The 25,537-nt window shown below is 36.3% G+C and overlaps 1 protein-coding gene across 7 annotated transcripts in view; it reads left to right on the forward strand.

Annotated features, from left to right (window-relative positions):
* UBAP1 (ubiquitin associated protein 1) overlaps positions 1-22,799 on the forward strand; it is a 100,458-nt gene extending 77,659 nt beyond the window's left edge. For 4 of the 7 annotated variants that reach the window (XM_074280219.1, XM_074280216.1, XM_074280215.1 and 1 more), the window contains 6 exons: positions 4,327-4,367; positions 7,773-7,897; positions 14,273-15,199; positions 19,550-19,747; positions 20,619-20,720; positions 21,467-22,799. In XM_074280219.1, the coding sequence (XP_074136320.1) occupies positions 4,334-4,367; positions 7,773-7,897; positions 14,273-15,199; positions 19,550-19,747; positions 20,619-20,720; positions 21,467-21,607 (1,527 nt within the window). In that variant the 5' untranslated portion in view covers positions 4,327-4,333 and the 3' untranslated portion in view covers positions 21,608-22,799. The remainder of the gene's footprint in view (positions 1-4,326; positions 4,368-7,772; positions 7,898-14,272; positions 15,200-19,549; positions 19,748-20,618; positions 20,721-21,466) is intronic. The other 3 variants (XM_074280221.1, XM_074280220.1, XM_074280222.1) reach the window with 2 other exon arrangements.
* Positions 22,800-25,537: the final 2,738 nt, after the last annotated feature.

Genomic DNA, 25,537 nt, shown 5'->3' on the forward strand with positions numbered 1-25,537 from the left:
AGACTATATTGTAACACATGTAGAATGTATGGGATTGCCTGTCATCGGGGGGAGGGAGTAGAGTGAGGGGGGGTAATTTGGAAAAATGAATACAAAAATAAAAATAAAAATAAAAAAAAAAGAAAGAAATTAATCTCCATAGTTGACAATACTTCTTAGTGAACAAATTTAATGTTTCTCTCGGTTCTTGTTTTTTACAAAAGGGGAAAAATAATAAGTTAAATTTTAGATATGTTGATTTTAAGATGTTACTGGGACATTCAGTTTCAAATGACCACTGGGCAGTTATTGGACTGAAGCTTGGGGAATAGACCAGGGCTGCATAGATGCATCTGTGAGTCAGATATAGAGATGATAAATCTTTGGAATTGATATAGTTGCCAAGTTAGGGAGAAAATAAAAATGAGTGTGGCATAGAACCTTAGGGAATACCTAAGTTAGAGGGGATTATGGAACATAAAACAGCAAAGGAAGAAAGGTCAAGTCAAAGATTCATTTAGAATTATATGAATACATGTCCCTTTAGAGGTGGGATTTTATGAGTGTGGAGGCACACCTATAATGGCAGAATTGTATATTGATTAGAATTTTTTTTAATCCATTTTAAAAATTGTTATAAAGAATGGGTTATTTGGGCAGGGGGGGAGGAGGACAAATTTGGAAAGGAAAGTAATGTAAAATTTTGGTCAATTTGTTTTTAGCATTTACAAAGTTAGTACTTTGAGCTCCCCTTCAACTACAGTCCGTAACTCCACTTAGTCCCTCTACTACAGTCCATAACTCCACTTAGCTTAATTAGATTACTAAAGTTCAAGTCTGACCATATCACTAACTCAATAAACTATAATGACTTCCTATACCCTAGGATCATATGTAGAATCTTTTGTAATTCAAAGCCCTTTATAACTAGCCACTTCTCCTTTTTTAGTTTCCTTATACTTTTAACATTTCCCTTCCCCCATGTTTTCAAATGTCTGTAACACTGGCTCCTGACTATTTGAATAAGATAATCTGAATAACTTTCTTTTGTGGGCATTTTCATTGACTTCCCTTCTTTCCCCATACTTGTGGAATGCTCTGCTTTCATCCTACTGGCTTCCTTAATTTTCTTTAAATCCCAGGTAAAATCCCTAACCTTTTACAGAAAACCTTTAATTCTACTGCCTACCTCCTGTCGATCAGTTCAAATTTTATCTTATATATAATTTGCTCATACACAAGTTGTTTGAACATTAAGAATCACTGATAATTCTCAAGAGCAGGAACTATCTTTTGCCTTAGTACAGTGCTAGTACATTAGTACAGGGCTAGACATAAATAGTGTTTAATAGATGATTATTGATTGATCAATAACAGTTAAGATTTTACTATCTCACTACTTTTGTTCTTAATCTTTGTTTCCTACAGATGCTTGCCACTCCAATCATTATTGCTCTTAAAAATTTTTTATAATTGATATCATTTATTTTATTACATTTATTTCTCAATAATTTTCTCTCTGAAGAATAAAAAGGAAAGGGAGTAAGGAAGACAGTTACTTAATCAGCATCAGTCAGGTCCAACATATATTATGTTCCATCTCTAATCACCCCACCAGAAGGGAGAGAGACATTCTTACTTTAGTCATTGTTTATATTGTTTTTGTGGTTTACTTATCTCATTTTCTATGCCTCTGGCACTTGTTCTCTGTGTGACATTGGGCAAGTCTGTTTCTGGGTCTCCGTGCCCTCCTCTGTAAAGGATTGGGCAAGATGACCTTTAAGAATAGGTCTCTTCAGGCTCAAATCTGTGATACTTCCAGATTGTTAGTGTATATAAGATGAGAAATATTTTAAATGTTCTAGATCAAAAGAAGGAATTCTTACATTCTGACATATCCACAGTGTGTCACCTGTGCAAGGTTCAGGGAATACAAAGATAAAGATGACTCATGCTCTCAGAGAGATGTTCTCCTACTGCCTAAGCATATTAGCATATCTGTGATTTAAGTTCTGTGGGGTTACATGAGGTAGATAAAGCCCTACAACTAACCTGGGCCAGGATTTGTACTGTCTTGCCCCCAGGCCCATCACTCTTCATAATGCTGCACTACTCTGTATCTGTTACATGAGAGGCAGCATGGGATAATGGTTGGAGGGTTAGCTTTGTTCTCAACACCTGACCTCGGATTCATATCAGCTTTGTGACCCTAGGCAGGTTACAGCTTGTCAGTACCATAGACAATTTTCTTAAGTTTCAAAAGAGTTATGTCATTCAAAAGATTTATGTCATTCGGGAAAGTTTCTTTATCACTGATAAAATTACTAGGTCTAGACTAAAAAAATTCAGTTCATTATGTCTACACATGTTGTAGCTCTGTAGGAGAATGTATGCTCAAGGGCAAGGACTGTTGAGTTTTGTCTTTAATATTTTCATTACTTTGCATGTAGGCAAAATTGTATATAGTCTATTAATCTTCAGTTTAGTCTATAGGTTTATTTGTTGATTTGTAGTCAGAAAACTTGGATTCCTATTCTAACTTTTACCTGTGTCTCTTTGGATTAACTCCTTTGTTCTCACTTCTCCAAAATGGTAGAGATGAATTATGTAATGTTTGTCTATTCCAACTCTAAATCATAGAGCTAAGGCTCCAGAGAGAAGTGACTAGGGGCATAGGCCTGTTCTGAACCTGAGGGATACTTACAGAAGCTAGGAAACACCGTTTTTGTAGTTTGTGGCTAAAGGTAGTCTAAAGTAGACTAAAGCAGAAATTTTACTAAACTGTATGTCTCCAGTTTGTTAATATAATAACAGAAAAGATGCTTCCAGAAGAAAATAGAATTGTTTCAGGGTAAGGTATATTGATTTAGAGCTGAGCAAACTCAACAGGTTTGTAAGTTTAAGCTATATTATTGGGTGCAAGGAGAAAAACGCTCTTCTTTAGTGATTGATACATGAAGGAAGGGACTTTGAACTGGCTTACTTCTAGGGTTTAAAAGTTCGTAGATTCTTACTGAGCTAGGTATTTTGACAGCATTATGCTCCTGTTAATTTCCTGCTATAGAATTTAATTTATTTTATAATTATAATTTTTTGACAGTACATATGTATGAGTAATTTTTTTTACATTATCCCTTCTATTCATTTTTCCAAATTTTCCCCTCCCTCCCTCTACTCCCTCCCCTAGATGACAATCCCATACATATGAAATGTGTTACAGTATATCCTAGATACAATATGTGTGTAAAACCAATTTTCTTGTTGCACGTTAAGAATTGGATTCCGAAGGTTTAAGTAACCTGGGTAGAAAGACAATAGTGCAAACAGTTTACATTCAATTCCCAGTGTTCCTTCTCTGGGTGTAACTGTTTCTGTCCATCATTGATCAACTGGAAATGAATTAGATCTTTATGTTAGATCTTTATTAGATCTTTATGTCAGAATACATCCTCATACAGTATCATTGTTGAAGTGTATAACAATCTCCTGGTTCTGTTCATTTCACTCAGCATCAGTTCATGTAAGTCTCTCCAAGCCTCTCTGTATTTATCCTGCTACTCATTTCTTACAGAGCAATAATATAGAATTACATTCTTAATAAATTCATTTAACAAATAAGAATTAAGGATCTTCTATTTATATCTCCCCTCCCCCAATAATTAGGTTTTTAAATTCCAAATGAATAACTGGAACTTATATTTTTTAAAAATCATGCTAATAAGTGAGATCTTCAAATGAGTATTCAGGGGTATAGACATTTGTCCATTTGGCAATACCACATGCTCTGCAGATTCTCTGTTATTAACAGGTAGTTAGATGACAGAATAGATAGAAGTGCTGGATTTGGAATCAGGCTTGGATACTTACTAGCTATTATAAATGACTGACTTCTCTCAGCCTCAAGTTCCTCATCTGTTAAAATGAGGATAATAATACAGGATTGTTTAAAGGATCAAATATGCAAAGTATCTTCCAAACTTTCAAACAAGTGCTATGTATATGCTAGCTATTTTTAAAATTTCAAAGCTTGTAGAATTTTTTAAAATGTAGATTTTTAATATTAGACATAACTCCCCAAGTCTTTGCAGCAGTTTGACTGTTAAATCTAACCTCCTCTTCCTCTTTAAGGGAAACCCTTCTTTCAAGATTATTATTATTATTTTGTTAGATTGTGTTATAATATCTCCCTTCATAACAGGGATTGTTATTGACTGGAAGTTTTTTCCTATTTTCCTATTTGCTTTCTTTTTTACTTTTTGATGTCTTAATTCATCTTACAAATTATGTCTCTTATAAAAATGTGTTTATAAATGTATATGTAAAAAATGCTTAATTATTGTTTTTCAGATTCTAAATGGCTTCTAAGAAGTCGGGTTCAGATTTTCATGGTAAGTAGGATATTTCTGTCTTGAGTTAGAGATTTTATCATTCAGTACAACTCAATTTAGTTTTTTTTTAAATCATTTTGAAAAATTGGAATTTTTACAGTACCATAAAAAAATCTTATGCCTTAGATTATATTTACTTTGGACATTTGTTATGTGAAATTTACCAAGAACTGGAAGTAAATGCCTTTGGTTTAGATTCAACAGTAAGTTTTTTTTAATTGATCTGGTTTTATTTATAATTAGCTTTCCTTCTTAAGTGGTCTAAATTCTATAAAATATTTCCCCCTATAATTCATTGTCGTTACTGTGGATTTAAAATTAATTAAATCTCATAATTGCCCCTGATATGGGAAACAATAAAAACAAAATAACAATGTACTAACATTAATATTATGCTTACTATGTGGCAGATACTGTTAACTACTTTACAATTATTTAATCTTCACAAAAATCCTTTGAGGAGGTTGTACTGTTCTTATTTCCATTTCACAGATGAAGAAAGTGAAACAGGTGACTTGCCCAGAGTCATATAGTTAATAAATAATCAGAGACTGGGTTAATAATGATTAAAAATGATAGATGTCTTAGGTTTTCCTAATTCACAGCCCCAGTGATTTATTTAATATATTAAATTAATACATTTAAAATAATTAAACTGAACTTAATGATAAACTTAATAACAATAAACTTTATTTAAAATTAAAGATAAAAAATGGATCTTGCCTTCTGTCAAAGGAGACAAGTGGTGTGTGTGTGCGCGCGCACGAGCACATAATATACAGAAGAATTAAATGAGGTAATTAGGGAGGATGAGAGATGAGAGTTAACAATTGGAAAATCAGGAAAGACATGTAGAAAGTGTTACTTCATTTCCTTTTTCTTCTTTTGTGAGGCAAAGTCATATTATTAAGAAAGATCATTTGATCTATATTTGTTTTTATATTTTATATTCTATATCTGTGTATTTCCAAAAATAGTTAGAAAAAGGAAAAAGATAGTTAAACCTATCTGAGGCCACATTAGAACTCAGTTTCTTCTGACTTCAGGGCCATCTAGCTGCCTATGATACTTCATTTTAAAGCAAGAAGTAGTTTATGAGGTAGGGATATGAAGGAAATAGATTCCTTGCATACTTCATATAGGATATAGGCAGAGCAAAGGCATGCAGATGTGGGATGGCAGGTCCTTTTTAAAAATACCATTACTTTTTAGAATTATATTTTTGTCACAGGCTTCTTGGAGCTTCTGCTAATACTTTTGTGAAATTTGGAAGGGGGAATTCTGTTTTTATATAATATTTGAGATGCAAGCCTATAAGGTACTTAATGGCTTTGCATAATTGTACCTATGTCTAATAAAATTGACTTTGAATGACATGTTCAGGTTAATAGAAAGATTTATAATGGTAGAATAAATGTCAAATGCCAGTTTCTGATTGGAATAAATACTAAGTTTTTTTGTGATACTACCTTAAAGCTAGCATTGACTTAAAATTCATTTTTATACCTTGAGAGAAATATGCTCTGAATTCTAAATTAAGTTTTAAAAATTCTTCTATGTAATTGAAAACTCACTTTCATTTGACTTGCTGTACAGCTTTTGCTGGTAGCGGTTTTTGAGACACCAGTCTCTATTGCCCTTGGTTTTAGTCTGTATTAAAGAGCACAAGGAGAAAGCATCTATTTTGTTGAAGGTATAAGACTCCTCCCAAATTGATAATTAATTGCTTTTCTAGTATATGACCTAACCTATATATACATACAAAACACAATATTTTGCAGGTGACATCTGGTTTATAGGAAAATTGTACCTGAGAAACTAAGTACCCATAGTCATACAACTAACTTTTATTTGCTTCAGAATACAAAACTACTTAACTTTGGATATGAACCTTATATTGAAGGGAAAACTTTTACTCAAGATTAAATTAGATAATAAGTAGGTAGCAGAGGTACTATTGAAACTAAGTGCTTTGGTTCCAGAAATCAAGTGTCATTTTGCCTGGTGGCACCTAGTTTCATTTCAAATAAGCCTGATTCATCTCTGACTTGTCTAAAATACTATAGACCTCAAATAAGCAGGAGAAGATAATTAGATTGCTTTTTGGGGTGTTACCCCCAAGAATTTTGTTCTTCCTCTGTAGCATTTTGAATGTAACATTGATTTAAATAATTATTTCACTTTGGGAAAACATTGGCTTACAGTACCAATGCCAGTGTTAAATGTTTAGAAACCTTAATAGGCTTGGCAACTGAATTATGACATTCAGCCCAGCAAATTTAAAAAAAAAAAATTACTTTTTCACTAGGCTAGGATCTGGAAGAGATTTAAAAATCTTGCACACATTAAATAGAAAAATAATACCAAGATTCTTAAGTAGGAATCTATTCATTCATTCAATTTATTTATTTATTTATTATTGATTTTATAATTGTAACATTTTTTTTTTTTTTTTTTACAACATTATCCCTTGTACTCCCTTCTGCTCCGAATTTTTCCCCTCCTTCCCTCCACCCCTCCCCAAATGGCAGGCATTCCCATACATATTAAATATGTTATACTATATCCTAAGTACAATATATATGTGCCGAATAGAATTTTTTTGTTGTTGTTGCAAAGGAAGAATTGATTTCGGAAGGTAAAAATAACTTGGGGAGAAAAACTGGAGATTGAATGGAGATCACAGCATAGTATTTTCACCATTTTTTGTTGCTTGCTTGCTAATTTTATTATTTTTCTTCCTTTTGATCTGTTTCTTCTTGCACAGCATATGGAAATATGTTTAGAAAAACTGTACATGTTTAACCTATATTAGATTATATGTTGTTTAGGGGAGGGGAGAGAGGGGGAAGGATGGAGAGAAATTTGGAACACAAAGGTTTTGGAAGGGTAAATGTTGAAGGGGGCAGCGAGGTGGCGCATTGGATAGAGTGCCAGCCCTGAAGTCAGGAGGACCTGAGTTCAAAGCTGGCTGTGTGATCCTGGATAAGTCATTTACTGCCTCAGCAAAAAAAGGCGGGGTGGGTAAATGTTAAACTCTTTTGAAAAATAAAAATATTTTTAAAAAATCTACATTTATGCTAGAAATAAAATGTTTTTCTTTATACAAACTTGATGTCAGCTAGAATGGTATAGCATTTCAGGGGATTTTCTTTTATGAATTCACCACCAGTTTAAGATGACTTTTCCCCCCTCTACCCTTCCCTCCCCTCATTGATTAGATATGGATATGCTTTGGGATTTTAAGAATAGCTTTGGCACTTGATTTTTTAGGTATTAAAAGAGCAGTTAGTCAAGGATAAAGATTGAGCTTGTTCTAACAAATAATCTTGAAATAGCATGGGGGTAATTGGCTTTTAATTAACTGATACGGGACCATGACTAAAGTTTTGTTTTTATTTTCAGGGACTTTCAGTTACCTTGATGATGTCCCATTTAAGATAGGAGACAAATTCAAAACACCAGCTAAAGTTGGTCTGCCTATTGGATTCTCCTTGCCTGATTGTTTACAAGCTGTCAGGGAAATACAAGTAAGTGTTTCTTCTTTTAATTTTTAATATTATATAGCAAAATAAGGAAAATTTGATCGATCTCAGCCGTTTTCATATGCTATTAGATAAGTGCTTTCTAGCTTTCAATTCTTTTCCAAGTTTTGAAAAAGAATGTACTGGACTTTACAGTTGATTTGGAGGGCTATATACATTTCTCACTTCTTTCAATGTCTTTATCCAAATGTGCATAATAATAAAATAAGTTCCTAGCTTTGCCACTGAGTTATGTCATCATATGTGGCCAATAGTTTCTCACTCAAGGATGCCCATCAGTTTGAGAATGGCTGAATAAATTATGATATATGAATGTTATGGAATATTCTTGTTCTATACGAAACTGTCAGCAGGATGATTTTAGAGAGGCCTGGAGAGACTTACATGAATTGATGCTGAGTGAAATGAACAGGACCAGGAGAATGTTGGACATTACAACAATACTACATGATGATCAATTCTGATGGACTTGCCTTTTCCAATAATGAGATGACTGATGTCAGTTCCACTGATTTTATGATGAAGAGCCATCTATACCCAGAGAGGACTGTGGGAACTGAGTGTGGACCACAACATAGTATTCTCATTCTTTTGTTTGCTTGCATTTTATTTTCTCACTCATTTTCTTTTCTTTTTGATCTGATTTTTCTTGTGCAGCAACAGAATTATATAAAAATGTTTACACATTGGATTTAACATTTTAACATATATAACAAAATAAAAATTCTCACTTAAAGTTTTTTGGTAGTAATATTTTTCAGTCTCTCCTCTAAGATAGTTATGAAGTTTATAAAGGAAAATATATTTGTAATCTTTGTTTTATAAGTGTAAATTATTTTTATTCTTTAAAGCCTAGATTCAAAATTCTGAACTAAGCATTCTACTGAGAAATATGTGCCTATGATTAGTCTCAGGCTTCAAATTCCATCAAGAAGATATTATGAAAAAAGATCATTGGAACATTACTTGCCTAAGGTCATAGAGATAGTAGATAACAGAATTAGTACAGAAATTCAAGTCTTCTAACTTGTAAGCCAGTTCTTTTCCTATTTATTTGGGGGGGGGGGGAAGCTTTGTTTGTGCCATCATCATTGTGTGCACATAATACTCTAGAGGGCACTCTTATAAAATGGTTAATTAGATAACTGAATCTGTAGTCAGAAATGAATACTCAATCTTAACCTTGAAGGATGGGGAAGAATGGGAAGCAGTAAAAGATACTAAAGTGAGAATAAGAATTGTGGCTATACCGAGGTGAGGAGATAAACTGATATCAGTGGAGCAGACAGTGCCAGTCTGGGTGGAAAGCAGTTGAGCTCTGTGCTAAGTATTTGAACAAGGATTCCTCTTAGTACAGAATTTGATAGTTAAGTTTAAAAAAAAAAAAATTTTTTTTCACTAAGAACAGTGATGATCTGCTTTTTTTGTATTACATAATTAAAATAATGTGATAGATAGGGTGCCTAAAATACACTTAATTGTACTTCTTGTGGTTGAAGGCATCAAACCTCTCAGCCCTGTGAACCATTGAAACTCAGGATGGTGTAAAAGTATAAAAATGTTTATTTGAAGAACACTGAGATATTGAGACTAAATTGTATAGCATGGGCAGAAAAGAATATTGGTCTTAGAATCCCGAGTTCCCGTGTTCAAATCTCATATCTTCCTGTTTTTTCTTAGATAATCAACTTGACTTTGGATTTCTTTTTCTGTAAAATGAGGGAGCTAGATTAGATAGCCTCTGAGATCCCTTCTAATTCTAGATCTACAATCCTATTATCTGGATTTTGCTTCAAGTCATCTGTGTCATCTTGAGCATTTCCTCATCTCTTGGTCAAAATTTCTTTATATGAAAAAAGGCAGGAATGGAAGTTTAAACAGTGTCTTCTAAGGTTTCTTGCAGTCCTCAATCTATGTTCCTATTAACTTTTCTAGCAGGCTTTGCACTGTTTTAGAAACAGTCTTTCTTTTTCTTAAATGCTTTTCTTTTCATTTTCAAAAGAGTATGTTTCTGAATGTATGCTGCAAGTTTAATTTGTTTTGGAAGCAACAATTTCATTATAGAGGAGCTTTATTTGTTAATCTGGGTACCATGACACTTAAAAATTTCATTTCATTATTCCCAAATAAAGTCTAAAAAGTGAATGAATGGTTTCATTGAGAGTTGAGCAGTGATTTCTCAGATAGCAGTTCTCAATTCAACTAGGAGTTGAGGATACAGTCAAAAAACAGTCCCAACCCTCAAGGACTTTATATTCTATTGAAGAAGACAACATATAACTAAATAAGTATTGTTTACATGCAAGGTAATTTGTGCATAGCCATTTTGTTACCAGTAGTAACCACAAATGTTTGTTAGATACAACCATAAAATCAATTATTTTTGTTAACTAAAATAACTTAAGAAAATTACAAGCATGATCCAATGGTTTTTCAGTCTTTATTATTAAAGTTTATTTTCAAAACATGCATAGATAATTTTCAACATTCACCTTTGCAAAACCTTGTATTTTGCAAAAAAAAATTTTCCCACCTTCTCCCCTAGGCAGCAAGTAATCCAATATGTTAAACATGTGCAATTCTTCTATACATATTTACAAATTATCATGCTACACAATAAAAATCAGATCAAAAAGGAAAAAAATGAGAAAGAGAACAAAATAAGCTGGTTTTTCAGTTTTTATATAATAGTTGTGGGTACTAAGTATATCAGTTAAGGTACATGGTGCAATGCTTGCTTCATTTTATCTTCCCCCCCTTCCTCCAAAAAGGTTTACTTATAGGATTAAACAATGATGCTAATTGAGGACATGATTACTGATTTTCATGTATATTATATATATACACCAGTTAGTTTTACTCTGTTTTTTGGCTACAGACAGTAAGCTTACCCTGCCTGGAACAAGAGGGAAACAGCAGTGCAACTTATCCTCACTAAAGGGAAAGCACCTCAGAACCATGTCCCTTGATGATCGTGGGTCAGTAATGTTATCTTCCTATATGAAAAGACAAAACCATTAAAACAAGGCGCAGCCTACCTTCAGGGGGCTGCAACCTCAAGCTTGAATGTTACCTAATTATCCACTTCAGTTTTCAGGATTAGTATTCAATTGTTTTTAGGAAAAAAAAGTAGTGTTTCCTTTCTTTACTGTTAGGGGTTTATAGGAGATAGAGGAGTAGAAATCATCTTTGATTTCCTTCCTAACTGAGTGAGGAGAATGATAGACTTTTTACTTATTTACTTATTTACTTTTTACTTTTAAAGCAAACATTCTGCTTATGATGCATAGCAAGATACTTTTGGGATGGTACTTTTGAAAATTGCCTTTGGACTTCTGAAAATCTGACACACAAGTGGCTGTGCTACCACTTGTAGTTTAAAATTTGTGACATATGTTTGTTGCATGTTGAAGTGGTGAGGTGTAATTCAGTGACTTTGGTGTAGTTCAGTAATTTTCCTAGCAGATAATTTCTTTATAGATTTTTTGTGAGATGAGACTTTCCCCTAGGAAAAGTTTTTTGTGAAGAGGATCAGTTTTTTAAAATTTACATTTAAAGGGCAGCTAGGTGGCACAGTGGAGAGAGCTCCAGCCCTGAAGTCAGAAGGACCTGAGTTCAAATCTTTTCAAATCTGATCTCAGACACTTAACACTCCCTAGCTGCATGACCCTAGGCAAGTCACCACCCCAATTGTCTCAGCAAGAAAAGCAAAAATTAATAATTAAATCAATTAAAATTAATTAAAAATTAATATGCCTCTATATTAAATTCCTCTTAAGTCATTAACACATCACATAACTCAGAAATTTTATGTTAAATGGACCTCCCCAGGACCTCCCACCCCTGCAAATGAGTGATTGTGTCATCTTAAGGCTTTTCTTCAGAGCCATGCTTATGTATTTGTAATTCTGCAACATTCAACTTTTGATTGTTTTGTAATTATACTTTGTGTTTACATCTTATAGTCATTTTGGGGGTATTGTTTTCTTGACTTTGTTTTTCTATAATTTCTGTATTATAGCACAGTAATATTCCGTTATATTCCCATACTACACTTTTCTTAGCCATTCCCAACTGGATGGGCATATACTTTGTTTCTAATTCTCTGCTACTCACAAAGTACTGTTGTAACTATTGCGTTGTGTTTGTTCAGTCATGTCCAACTCTTCATGACCCCATGTGGCGTTTTCTTGGCAAAGACACTGGAGTAGTTTTCCATTTCCTTCTCCCGATCGTTCTACAGATCAGGAAACTGAGGCAAATGGCGAGTTAAGTCATTTGCCCAGAATGTTTGTTAACCGCTGGGAAGTCTCTGAAGTCAGTTAAACTGTGGAAGACGAGTGTTCCTCATTCCGTGTTTGTTACTCAGTGCACTCTTGCGCCATCTAGCCGTTTCATTTTGGTACTTAGGAGTTTTTATCAATGTCCTAAGCTTACTAGTGCAATTATTGGGTTAAAGGGTATGGACTTTTCAGACAATTATGCAATTTGAAAGTGCTTCCAAGAAGAATTTTTATTTTCCTGGATAGCCTAGTTTCTGGGATTAGTAGGTCATTATGTTTAAATACTCAATTTTTAAATGCTACATTTCAGTTATTAGAGATCTAAAGTCTATTTCTAATTACATCAGTAGGTAGGGGTCAAGTATAGACATGAAGCCAAATACATTTCTTCAGTTTTAGAATTCCTCCCAAACCAAAAGACATCGCTGTTAGAAATATATCTTCATCTGTGTACATGCTTTCTTTAGATCTGGGAAAGTTAAGATAATATTTTTTTTTACTCTGTTCCTCTCTCAGTAGTATTTTACTTTTCCAAATACATGTAAATATATATATTTTTGTTTTTGTAAGACTATCCAAATCTTTCTCCATTCCTTTCTTCCCTCCTCCCCAAGATATCTTGCAAGCAATCTGAATAGTTTAAACATGCGCAGTCCTTTTAAATATATTTCCATATGTGTTGTGTTGTGCAAGAAAAATACCAAAAGGGGAAAAAATACAAGAAAAAGCAAATAAAGGTAAAAATATTATGCTTCAATCTGTGCACAGTTCAATCCAAGTTTTCTCTGGATGCATATGACATTTTCCATCCCATTTGTATTGGAATTTTTTTAATCACCAAATTGCTGAGAAAAGCCAGATCAGCACACAAGAAGATATTTTGTATATTAGGCATAAGAACTAGTTGAGTTATTTGTTACGATAGGCCTTTGTTTCAGTCTTCCAGTAGACTATCCCTTAAATCTTTTTCCTTAAGCTATATTAATTATCCTTTCTCTTCCCTCCCCCCCCCCCCGCCCCAAATCTTGAAGAAATCAATAATAGCATGCACAATTATTTGCTTAGTCTTGATGATTTACCATGGAGATTTTCATTATTTATTCTTTAGAAACCTCTTATATAATGTTTTCTGAAAAGTGAATCTTTGTGATCCAAATTATTTAAAATATACTAGTGAACCTTTATGTTGAAAAGAACCCTGAAATGAATCCGGTTTTAATGTAATAAATTTCCTTCAGGTTTGTTTGGTAAATTCTGGTCTGTATACTTTTTTTAAGTGAAGGTTAAACCATGTTTTTGAAAATTGAGCTGATTAGTATCATGACAAGACAATATTTTGTTTAGCATGTAGTATTTGTAAGATGTTAAGGATAAGAATAAATGTGGTTTGTGCTCTTGAATATTAAAGTAGTAGATGGAGGAACAAGACTTACAGGCCCTTCATTTTCCAGGAGGTTACATAACTTTCTCAATGATAAACCTTTTAGGAAGTTAAAATTTGAGGATTCACTGTTCCTTAGCACTCTCAGATTATGAATTCAGAAAAGTAACAGTATAAAGTTGCATTGCTAAGCGTCACATAAGTAATATAGATACTAAGTTCAGAAAAGGAGGTGATTAAAACTGAGTGTTTTGGAAGGCCTTATGGAAAAGGGCTTGTATCTGATCTAGGCTACAAAGAAATGTAGAGTACATTCCATTCAGGGGACATTGTGAGCAGTTTTGGGTAACAGTGAGAACAATTTAGTGGTATAAAATAATGAGAATGAAAAGTTCTTGAATTTTCTTTATAATATTTTCTGAAATGAGTGCAAATGTAAAATTTATTTGGTCAAGTAATATGAAATATTTTTATATAATCTGCCTGTATAGAAAAAAAAGTAACTTTTATATCACTAGTTCGGGTATCTATCACATACTGTATTAGAAAGGAAAGAATGGATAAGGATAATTTTGTTATTAAAGCTTTCATTTAAGTAATCAGTTTTTAAAAAAAAAGAATTTTAGCTCCTTAAAATATAAAATAGATGAAGCTTTCATGTGCTTAATGATTTTTTTCCTTTTTTATGTTTTGCAGTATGACTTTTCCTTGGAAAAAAAAACAATTGAGTGGGCAGAAGATATTAAGAAAATCCAGGAAGCTCAATGGGAAGCTGAGCGAAAGGCTGAAGAAACAGAAGCCAAAGTGAATTCCAAGAGTGGCCCAGAGGGTGACAGCAAAATGGGCTTCTCAAAGACACACTGCCCAACCACAATGCCACCTCCCATTAACCCCATCCTTGCCAGCTTACAGCACAACAATATTCTTACCCCAACCCGTGTCAGCAGCAGTGCCATAAAACAGAAGGTTCTCAGCCCACCCCACACGAAAGCAGACTTCAACCCTGCTGACTTTGAATGTGAAGAGGACCCATTTGATAACATGGAATTAAAAACTATTGATGAGAAAGAAGAACTGAGAAACATTCTTGTTGGTACAACTGGGCCTATTGTGGCTCAGATCTTAGACAATAACTTACCCAAAGGAGGATCTGGGTCTGTATTGCAGGACCAGGAAGTCTTGGCATCCCTGGAAAGGGCTGCATTGGATTTCAAGCCCCTTCACAAACCCAATGGCTTTATCACTTTACCACAATTAGGTAATTGTGAAAAGATGTCACTGTCTTCCAAAATGTCCCTCCCACCTATCACTGCTGTGAGCAATATCAAGTCTCTTTCCTTCCCCAAACTTGATTCGGATGACAGTGAGCAGAAGACAGCAAAACTTGCAAGCACTTTTCACAGCACCACCTGCCTCCGCAATGGCACTTTCTTGAATTCTTTAAAGCCCTGCTCCCAGAGCAATGCTAGTGAACTCAATGGATACCTTGGGCTGGGACTTTCAGCTTTAAATTTGGACAGTGGCAAGGAGACACCAGCACTCTCTCCCTCATCCCAGCTGCCTTCCTTGTCTGTTTTGTCAGTATGTACAGAAGAGTCGTCATCTCCAAACACAGTGCTGACGGTAAGATACTTTGGTTATTTTTAAGCCGGAGCCCCCAAAAGGTCACTGAGCTAACGTTTCTGACCCACTTTCATCTTTTCTGTGAAGGTGAAGGTCATGAAAACGGGGCATGATGGGAAGAATGAGAGCCATTGGACCTCTTTTCTTCCTTGGTTTTGTGTTGGCCATGATCCTCCTTCTGAGGAGGATCCTCTTTCTTAGACTGAGGCTATTTGAGGTTGCCTGACTTTGTAGTATATTCTTATATTGCTCTGGTGAGGACAAGAATTTCTTTGCTTCTTAATGTATTATTTTTTTCCCCCCTTTTCATTTACTTTCTACATTTTCTGTCACCTTTCACTGTGTTCAGTTCATTTCCTGTTTTGCTGTACCCAAGTATGAGTTTCTTCATTTGTGGATCTTTAACTAGATTGAGTTTATATTTGTTCTGAGAAGCATCTTTGTGTGTGGCTAATTTGTCCACAGACTATCAAAAGGGATTTCTTAGTTTTGAACTAGAAATGTGGAAAGAATTTCAAATGACACACGAGTTTATATTTAATCCTAGTGATAATAGGGAGCCACTGGAATATCTTGAGTAGAGTAGGGATGGTTATTTGCAAATTTCCCTCTTTTCATTTCTTCCACATCCCCTCATGGTCTTCACTTCAGTTTCTAATGAAGAGATAGACCTTATTGCCAAAGTGGATCCTTCATCCTATCTTCTCTTTTTTAGCAAATCCCTCTCAATATCATTCTTAATCTCTTTCAGATGCTCATTATTTTCCTTTCTTACTGATCTTTTGCCTATAAACATGACTATATTGTTTTCTCCATCCACGAACAATATTAATAGTTCTGTTTTTTTCCACTTGCTATCATATATTTTTCCTTCCCTTTCTCACCCAGAGTCCTTGAGAAAGTGCCTCCACTTTGCTCTCTTTTCTAACTCCCTTCCTACTCTTCCCTCCCCCAAATTTTGACTATGATGGCATCAATCAGTTGAAACCATTTTCTCTAAAGTTTCCAATCATCTATTAATGATCCAGAATAATATCCTTTCAGTTTTCTTAGTCTGTCACATTTGATGTTGCTGACCATTACCTAGGACCTCTCCTTTCTACATTTCCTCCTGTTTATCTGATTGCCTTGCCTCAATCTCTGTTGGATCTTACTTAATCCATGTCATGCTCCCTAAGCCTAGTGGATAGAATGATGGGTGTGCACTCAACTCATTTTCCTGAGTTGAAATCTGGCCGCAGACCCTGAACAGGTCACTTAGCTTCTGTTTGTCTCAGTTTCCTTAGCTGTAAAATGATTTGGAGAAGGAAATCAGTGTTTCTGCCAAGAAAGCCCCAGATGGGCTTCACAAAGCACTGGGCATGCCTGATAAGGTTGAAGCACCACCACTTCTCAATCTCCTCTAGGATTAGATATAAACTTCCACATGTGGTGTTTAAAGCTCTTTTAATAGTCTGGTATTCTTCTGTCTTTAGGCTTCTTATGCATTCATCCCCTCCATTTGTATCTCACTACAATTCTTTGTCTCTACAGTGCCTTTGCACTGTCTCTTTTTTGTCACTTCTGCGTCTTGGAATCCACGTTTTTCTTCAAAATTCAAGTCTCAAATTCTCCAAGAAGACTTTGGAAACATTCAGCTTCTAATGTCCTCTTTTCCAAAATTCCTTTATGTTTTGGCATAGTATATTTACATGAAATAGGTGCTTAATAAACTGCCTATTAATTAATTGTACTTTAGGAAATCACTTTGGCAGGTGGATGGAAGATGAATTAGAACAGTGAGACACTTAAGACACTTGATGCAGGGAAACTTAAGTTTACCAGTCAAGAAGGCTTGAACTAGAAATAGTAGTTCTTAACTGTTTGAGAAGAGGATAGATGAGAAAGAAACGAAATGGGGAGGTAAAGATGACACTGATTAGATATGTATGACATGAGTAAAAGAAATTTGAAGACTGTACCAACATCACCATTGTGAGCCTGAGTGCCTGGGAAGATGATAGTACTTTAGAGAGAAACAGAGAAAGTTGGAAGAAGGGTGAGTTGAGTATAAGAAGGTGAACCATTCTCTTTTGGACTTGAGTCAGGATGGGTAGGAGACATACAATCATTGAGTCACAGGCTCAATAGACAAAGAATAAAATTAAGTTTGACCTCAGATGTAGTTTTATGTTGTCATTTAGCACAGTTTTTACAATCAGAAGAGAAAGGAATAGTATCCGAAGAGCCTTCTCTCCTTTTCCAACATATTTTGAGAATTTTTTTCCTTTATACTAGTGACTCTGCTAGAATGTGATCTCTTTTCCTTTATAGGAATTCCTATGAAGAGTGCTCCTGGGATTTTTCTCCTACTCTAGAAAAAAATTTGATTTCTTGGAGGCATTTATTGAATTAATTTGAAGGAGTGAATGAAAATTCTATATTTTGGTAGAGTGGGAGGAAAAAGCCATTTAGGTAGAAAGTAAGGTCAATGTAGGGTGATCCTCTTAAACTCTAGTACAGGGACTTGTATGTTTATGGTAGACATTAGGTTGTTCCTAATGAGGCTTTTAAGAAGGCACATGTGTGAGTGAAAATGACCCTAATTGTATGAAGGGAAGAATCATCACCAGACATAGGATGTTGGTGGAATGTGTAATGAAAAAATACCTTTATTGGTAGCATTGGCTCTTCCTTCCATGTAGCTCAATTTTTTGCAAAGAAACATAATAAATTGCACTAAATCATTATCAAATAGTTATTTTTGAGTTATGAGTCTTGTCACAAGGCCACATTAGGTCTTGAAAACTTCAAAAGCTGTTCCAATGACCAGTTCTCCTCTCAGATGATTACCGTATGTAAAAGCATTTTGCAAACCTTAAAGCACTATGTAAATATAAGCTGGAATTATTTCCTCTCCCAACTGCAGAAGGGAGGAGCTGATAGGGAATGAATTGTATATATGAAAGTCATGAACAGACCAAATGGTGGTAGGGTAGTAAATATTGGCTGTTCAGGGGCAAATCTTCAAGTCCTGCAATACTCAGAAGCAGAGCTTTAAGTGTTCATATTCCTGTTCCTGCCAGATTGAATTCTATTCATTTCCCTGATTCCATTGCTCATTTCTTTGTGTCTTGGTATATATGTGACCAAGTTAATGGGATGCTCACCTTTAAAAACTAGAAATCTTGGTCCTAGTCCTGAGAGATTTGCCTCAGCTTCAGCTGGAGTTGCATTTGTACAAATTGGAACAGAGGTTGTTTTAAGAGCAAGTAGGAAGGAATTTAGCCAAGATAGTTAGTATCTCTCTTGCCATAGAGAAAGAACTAGAGAGTTTCAGCATGCAAAACAAAAGACTCGGGGAGGGTCATGATAGTTGAAGGACTTGTGTGGCAAAGGGACTAAATTTATTCTTTGGCCTCAGAGAGCAGAATCGGGAGCAGTGGGTAGAAACTTCAAATTGGCAAATTTAGGTCCAATTTCAGGAAAAACCTGATAAAAACTTAGCAGAGGAGGTACATAAAAGCAAAATAGATTGTGTAAAGAAGTGCTGGTATCCTCTCCTTCAAGGTTTCTTCAAGCCAGAGACTTTTACTGATTTTTATAGCCATTTATTGAGAATGTTGTAGTAGGACTTTCTTTCCTGTATTAGTTGGACTAAATGACCACTAGGTTCTTTCCTATTCTCAATCATATTAATCCTTGTTCTGGCTAACCTAAGCCCTGTGCTCTGAGTCACTCTGGGCCTCGGATCTTTTTCCCTGAAAGCTCGATAGGTCCTTAGCACACTGAAGCTTGCAAAACATTGGGATGCCAGGAAGCAAACAACAATGATGTTAATACTGGTCATAAAATTAATGCCAACGAAAAATAGCATTAGCTGGCTTGAACATAAGAATCAGCTGATTGTAACAATTTTTAAAAACTACATTTTGGGAAAGTCTGCCTGAGTCTCAGTTGTCATGGGCTAAGCCATGTGTAATAAGCCCAAAAAGGTATGCTAGAATCCTATTTTATAGCAAGAGTAAGATTCTATCATTTCTTCCCATTTCTTTCTCTTATTTAGAGTCTCCTGGAGAATTGGACCTGATATATGTCAGTCAGAAACGGAATTTTTCCACTTTGGCCTCAAATCTTTTTGTCTCAGTTTCCTTCTCTTGTGGGAATTCACTGTGCAAATTGGCCCTTTTCCTTGAGCAGGCAATTCAGTAACTATATGCTTGGTCATGCACTGTGGGCTGAGAGTATGGAGAGAAGTCATTTTCCTAGGCAAGGTCTCCACTCTCTATGTCTTTCTGTCCAGAGTGTTGTTTATACGACTTAGGATTCTGCTCTTATTTAGCATAACCCTGCATGTTTCTCCACCATCAGGTCACGCCTCACAATGTCAGGACATCGCAAGTGCCCAACATCCCAAGCTGTCCCCAGGGTTCAAGTACAGCAACCTATTCGGACCTGCAAGCACTGTCCCCCAGTGAACGGCAATGTGTGGAGACAGTGGTCAACATGGGCTACTCATATGATTGTGTCTTGAAAGCCATGAAGAAGAAAGGAGAAAATATAGAGCAGGTGAGAGGCAGGAGTGTAAGAAAGGGAGAAGGAAGGTGGGTAGCGTTATACTTATAACTCCATTTGGAAAGCAAGGTCTTTGTTAACTGAGCTCCTCAACTTCTGTGTTAACTTTCCCCTTTTAGTCACTGAAGATTCTTCACTTCGCTCTCAGTTCCTCAGACTCACTAATTATTTTAAAGTGATCTCTCCGTTCTTTTTTAAAATGGCAGGACATGGGAAGAGCACTTTTGAAGCCAAGCCATTTTCATTGACTCTTAAACCTATTGCTCCAGTCATTGGCCTAGTTCCACATTCCATTAAGAGATAGTAGCAGTATTGGGAAAAGGCATTCGTTTAGTAGCAGTATCTTCTGCAGGCTGGTAGAAGACTTGGCTTGATTGTGAAAACCACATCTTTATCCCCAGAGGTTCATAGGAACCATCCATAGAGTTTCATTCTGATCCCAGAATCCAGTGCTTGGGAAAAACATAGGTGGGAGAAGGCAAGTAGAGAGCAAACTTGTTTAAGAAGAGAGGGACCAGCAACTCCTATCCATGGCAAGCTTTACCAGATGCAATCATTAGCTGCGGGGAACATTATCCCTATAGGGAGCTGTTCAGATGACAAAATGATATGATAGGCTGATTCACGTTTCCAGTTGTGATTGAGCAGGGCTAGATTGTTTTTTCCCCCAGTAAGGGTTAGTCTTTGGATTTATGTTGGTTAGATGTACGAATTCAGTGAGTTCTCATACTCCTTACTTTTCTATATATCTTTTGGGAAATGAGTGGGGGAACTGGATTTAGTTGTTTCTATGAGGTATGAAATGATTGTAGAATCTCAGGACCTGTTTCAAGGTAGAGAATTGACTCTTTGTTGCTTTTCTTAGGTTCTTGACTATTTATTTGCACATGGACAGCTCTGTGAAAAGGGCTTTGATCCCATTCTGGTAGAAGAAGCTTTGGAAATGTACCAGTGTTCAGAGGAAAAGGTGAGACTGGTTTGTGTATGGGATTTGGGGCAGGGATAAGAGTTCAATAGAGAGGTGTTAGATGCACCTGCCCCCAGGGACTAGGAATTTTCTGAAATTCATTTCATATATTCTAAATTTGACCTTCCAACTCCACTTCCCTTTCTAAGTCAGTTTTGTAGCAATTGCAGATGAAATCTATCTACTAAAGGAATAACTGTGTGCTTGATAGGGGCACAGGTAAGACCTCAATCCCTCCCGCAAGCAAGTTGTATTTTTGTTTCTGTCTGGCAGACCTGAGGATTATATGGCTTTCCAAGGCGGGGAGGGGGGTTGTTATTCCCAAGGTTAAAAAGTGAAGAATGATCTTGGCTAATGGACTTTTAGCTGAGATGAGGAAGGAGAATTAGTTGATTTTGGGGGGTGGTAGAGAGAGATGGTGGTGCTTTCGAGCCTGAGTATGGAAAACTGCTTATGTCCTAGATTACCTCCATGCAGGTTGTCTCAGATGTCCTAGAAACAACTGTTTATGGGCATTGCTAGGGCAGGACTGTCATGAATTCTTATGACCGGGCCTAGAAGTTATAGGAGTGCTTCAGAGGGATATTGGAGGGTTAGGGAGTAGCACTGGGCACTCTCCTATGTCACTTTACCTGCAGAGAATATGCTAGTGATTTCAGTATTTGCTTCTAAATTTTATTTTGATTTGTGGTATTGGGCTCTTAAAAACCTTTTTCCTTTACCCTTCCTCTTCATTTCTCTTTCAGACAACAGAATTTCTTCAGTTAATGAGCAAATTTAAGGAAATGGGCTTTGAACTGAAAGACATTAAGGAAGTTTTATTATTACACAACAACGACCAGGACAATGCATTGGAAGACCTCATGGCTCGGGCAGGAGCCAGCTGAGAACAGGCCCCCCAGCCCACCTCCACCCTGCCACGGAGCATTTCTCCCTTTGGGAGGCCCCAAGTATTCCCATCAGTCCCTGGAGGCCCCCTCCCCTCCAGTGGCTTCACACTCTCCTTAAGGAAGAGGAGAAAACGTTGTTTTGGGTTTGCTGTGTTTCGGGTTGGAGGGGGAAGAGACCGGAAGAGTACTTCTGTACCTTATAGAGACTTATTACCACACATTGATCTGTGTGAGAGTCTGATCCCTGTGGAAATGGGGAGGAGGAAGGTAAAGCACGATGAATGTTGGGACCTCTAAGCCCTGCCCCCACTCTACCCATCTAATTAATTTTATTTGTATTTTGAGAAGTGCCCTTCCCAGCTTGGCCCTGGTTTTTCTGGGGGACTGTATGTACATATATTAAAGACCAAACTTTGTTGGTGTGTTCACCCTTGCCATGAACAGGAAATAAATACAGGGGTGTTCTGGAATTCCCTCTGAGACTCTGAGGTAGTCAGTGCTGCTCTGAATGTCATGTGTTTGACCAAAACAGTCTTAACTGTTAGTTAGACTGGCGGAACTAAATCCATATCTATCTAGCAATGGAAAGGGTTTTTAGGATGTTTGATTTTACTTTTTTTTTTTCCTTCTTAAAAATGAACTCCATGTTAGATTCTAACTTAGTGTAACACTGGTTCCTAAACTTTTTTAAAAAGTCATGAAGAATGCTCTGTTCTGCCCCTGCCAGGCAGCCATTGAGCTTGCCCACACTCAGGTCTTGGCTAAATCCTGGACTTTATTGGAGCAGGGCATCTAACTCCAGCCTTTGACAACCTTTCTCTGGCTTTTCCCCCAATTCTAAGAAACTGTTCAATTGACACTTTAATATTCAGTGTGAAACAGGAATTTCTTTGCAAGCACTTTCAAATGGGGTTGGGGGAATGAGCCCACAATCCAGTAGCCCAGCCCTAATTCAGTTTTGTTTCAGTTTTACTTTCCACATCATTCTTGGGGAATAGACTCACTACTTTAGAATGATATATATTTGGTAACATCTAGTAATAATAGAAATCCGTCTCTTTGGTTTGTTTTGTATTATGTTGTACATTGTTAAAGCTCTAAATACACAAAAATACAGTCTTGATGAATCTAAAGTAATTTGCTAACTATTTTGATTCTTCAGAAACTACTAATAAAAGTTTAAAAGATTTTTTTTTCTGTTGAATTGGTTTCCTTGAACTGGTGGGAATGTTGTTCTACCTGTAGGCCTGATGGGTAAAACTGTGGTGTTCTTAAGTCTGTTCACTCTCTGCTGGGCACTCTACCCATATTTATATGGTGGTTCTGCTTTAGCTAGGGTTTAGTTGCTCATTCCTGACTGTAGAAGGAAAAGTGTGGGATGCTTTCCCTGGAGGCTTCCAGTTTTGCCTAGCACATTGTACCTTAGGCAAGGCAGCCTTGAAGAGAACATATAACCTATTATCTGCCTATCCGGTGCTGCCCTCTGGAGTTTACATCACATCGAGAGTGGTTATTTAAAGCCTTCCAACATCCCCTATTCCCTCCTTCCCCCAAAAAGAGTTCCAAAATTTAACTTGAGGATGGTTTTCCCCTCCTTTCCAGATCAACAGAAGTAGACATTTTTCACACAGCAGCTTTTGGCCAAATTATGATTGTGCACCTCGGTAGAATTTCAGCTGTCCTGAAAGTAATAATGAAAGGGTTCTGTTCTATCTTTAGGAAAGGAGTTAACCTTTCTTGTGCCATGGGACTCCTTTAGCCATTTGGTGAGACGTAAGGATCTCTTCTCAGAATAACAACTTAAAAAGAAACATGCTGAATAGTTGAAACATAGATATAATAGTAAAAACAGGACAGGGATCCTAGGATCCTTTGCTTTAGGGAGAAAGGGAACAGAAGACTTTAATTTAACTGAAGGAGCCTATCCACATGACCTTTCTCTAGGGTCTTTTTAAAAAAAGAAGCTTTTTAATTGGGAAAACTAGGCAAATGAGTAGGAAGACCCCAATGGATATCTCACTGACAGCCATACATAGTCTTGCAACAGTAACAACCTAGACACCATGCAACCCAAATACTCAACTGCCTGCCTTCTATTATCAACTATGATCTTTCCAACATTACCAATAACTTTGGTTAGAAGTAGAACTTATTTTCCTCAATCCTTAACCTCCCTGCAACTTTGATAATGATTGATCCTTTTACCCTTGTTACTTCTCACTTGGTTTCTCTAACACAGGCCTCCTGTTCCTTTCTGTCCACTCCATTCCCTTCTATCTCCGTAAGCTCTCAGAAGATCTTTAGGGCAATGAGAGCCTCGAATTAGCAATTGGTTATTTCTAAGTCGTGTGCCCAAAGATCATTCCAGGGATTACCTATAACCTATAATAGGGATAACTATGCAGATGACATCACAAAAGGTAGTTCTAACCTCACTCCTTAATTGCCTACTCTATATTCTTTCCTGAATGTCTTTTGAGCATCTCACCAACCAGTCATTCTTCCCTAGACTCCCCAGGTCATCTGCTACTCTTCCTCTCTAGAACTGTCTCATCCACATTCAAGCAGTTCAAGTCTTGTGGACTGTGCTTCTAACTTCACACAAAATTACCTTCACTCCCCTAGTCCACCACTCTAGTTCATACTTTAGTATCTATTAAGTGCTTTTTTGGCACTTTGCTCTTGGCAAAGAATAAAACAATCCCCACAGTGAACTTAAATCCTAACGAAGGAAACAAGTACACATAAATACAGCACAATTGTAAAGCTAACAAATGTGAAGTAAGTGAATATAAAGTGTTTTGAAAGGGAGATCACTAAGGAGGAGGCCAAGAAAGGTTTCATGCAGAAGATAGATTAGCTGCATCAGTGAGGGAGGAGTCCAGTGAGAGGAGAGGGGGATAGTGCTGGGCCTACAATCGGGAAGACCCAAGTTCAAATGCAGCCTTAGATATTTTCTATCGGTGTGACCCTGAGCAAGTCATTTACCCCTTGTCTGTTTACTCATTTGTAGTGACCTGGAAAAGGAAATGGCAACCACTTGAGAATCTTAGTTAAGAGAACCCCAAATTGAATCAGTCAGCTATGACTGAACAATAGTAAAGGGCTTTAAGTAGTAAATCAGTTTCTGTTTTATCTTAGAAGGGCAACAAGTCGTCACTGGAGTTAATTGAATAGGGGAGTTAGATCTGAACTTTTTTAAAAGAATACTTTGGGAAGCAGTCAGCAGAATGGACCAAAGTTTTGAGAGAGAAATGTGGGATATTAGGAGGTTACTGCAATTTCACTGAGAGGAAGACCAAGGGGACATAGAAACAGAAATTAAAAGCCTAAGATATTGGAAGGATAGTGAGTTTGAAATATCCATCAGGCAATTGTTGAAAACTGACTGAAACTTGGGAGAGAGATGGGCTGGATAGAGCTGGAAGAGTCCCAAAGAGGTATTAGTTGGGGGGTTGATGACATCATCAAGTGTGTGTGGTATGAGAATAGTGCGGTTCTAGTTCAGGGATTAAAATATTTGATGAATTATGAGAGGCCAAGAAGGTGCAGTCATACAGATGAAGTGAGCAAGAGCAAGGATTAGAATGGACCTTTTAGACTTTGGCATTTAAAAGAATATTGACCTAAACTAAAATTACTAGCTGCCCTTCTATTCTCTAGGCTCATCTTTCAAATTTGTCATTATTTTCAAATTTTTACATTATAAAATGATCTTCCCGAGACACACAAAAACCTATTCCTGAGCAGCGCACCTCATATTCTTCACAATCTGTTTTCTACTTTTCCCAGCTATATTTCATACTACTTTGTCTTTGGTATTTTCAGCAAATTATAATTTTCATTTTTTGTTTCTTAATTGGGTCTATTTTGTGATTGCCTTTCTGATATCTTGAAGCATGATAAAATTCTGTTCCATTCCTTTAT

Source organism: Sminthopsis crassicaudata, chromosome 1 (assembly GCF_048593235.1).
Source record: "Sminthopsis crassicaudata isolate SCR6 chromosome 1, ASM4859323v1, whole genome shotgun sequence".
In the NCBI taxonomy this organism is placed as follows: Eukaryota; Metazoa; Chordata; class Mammalia; order Dasyuromorphia; family Dasyuridae; genus Sminthopsis; species Sminthopsis crassicaudata.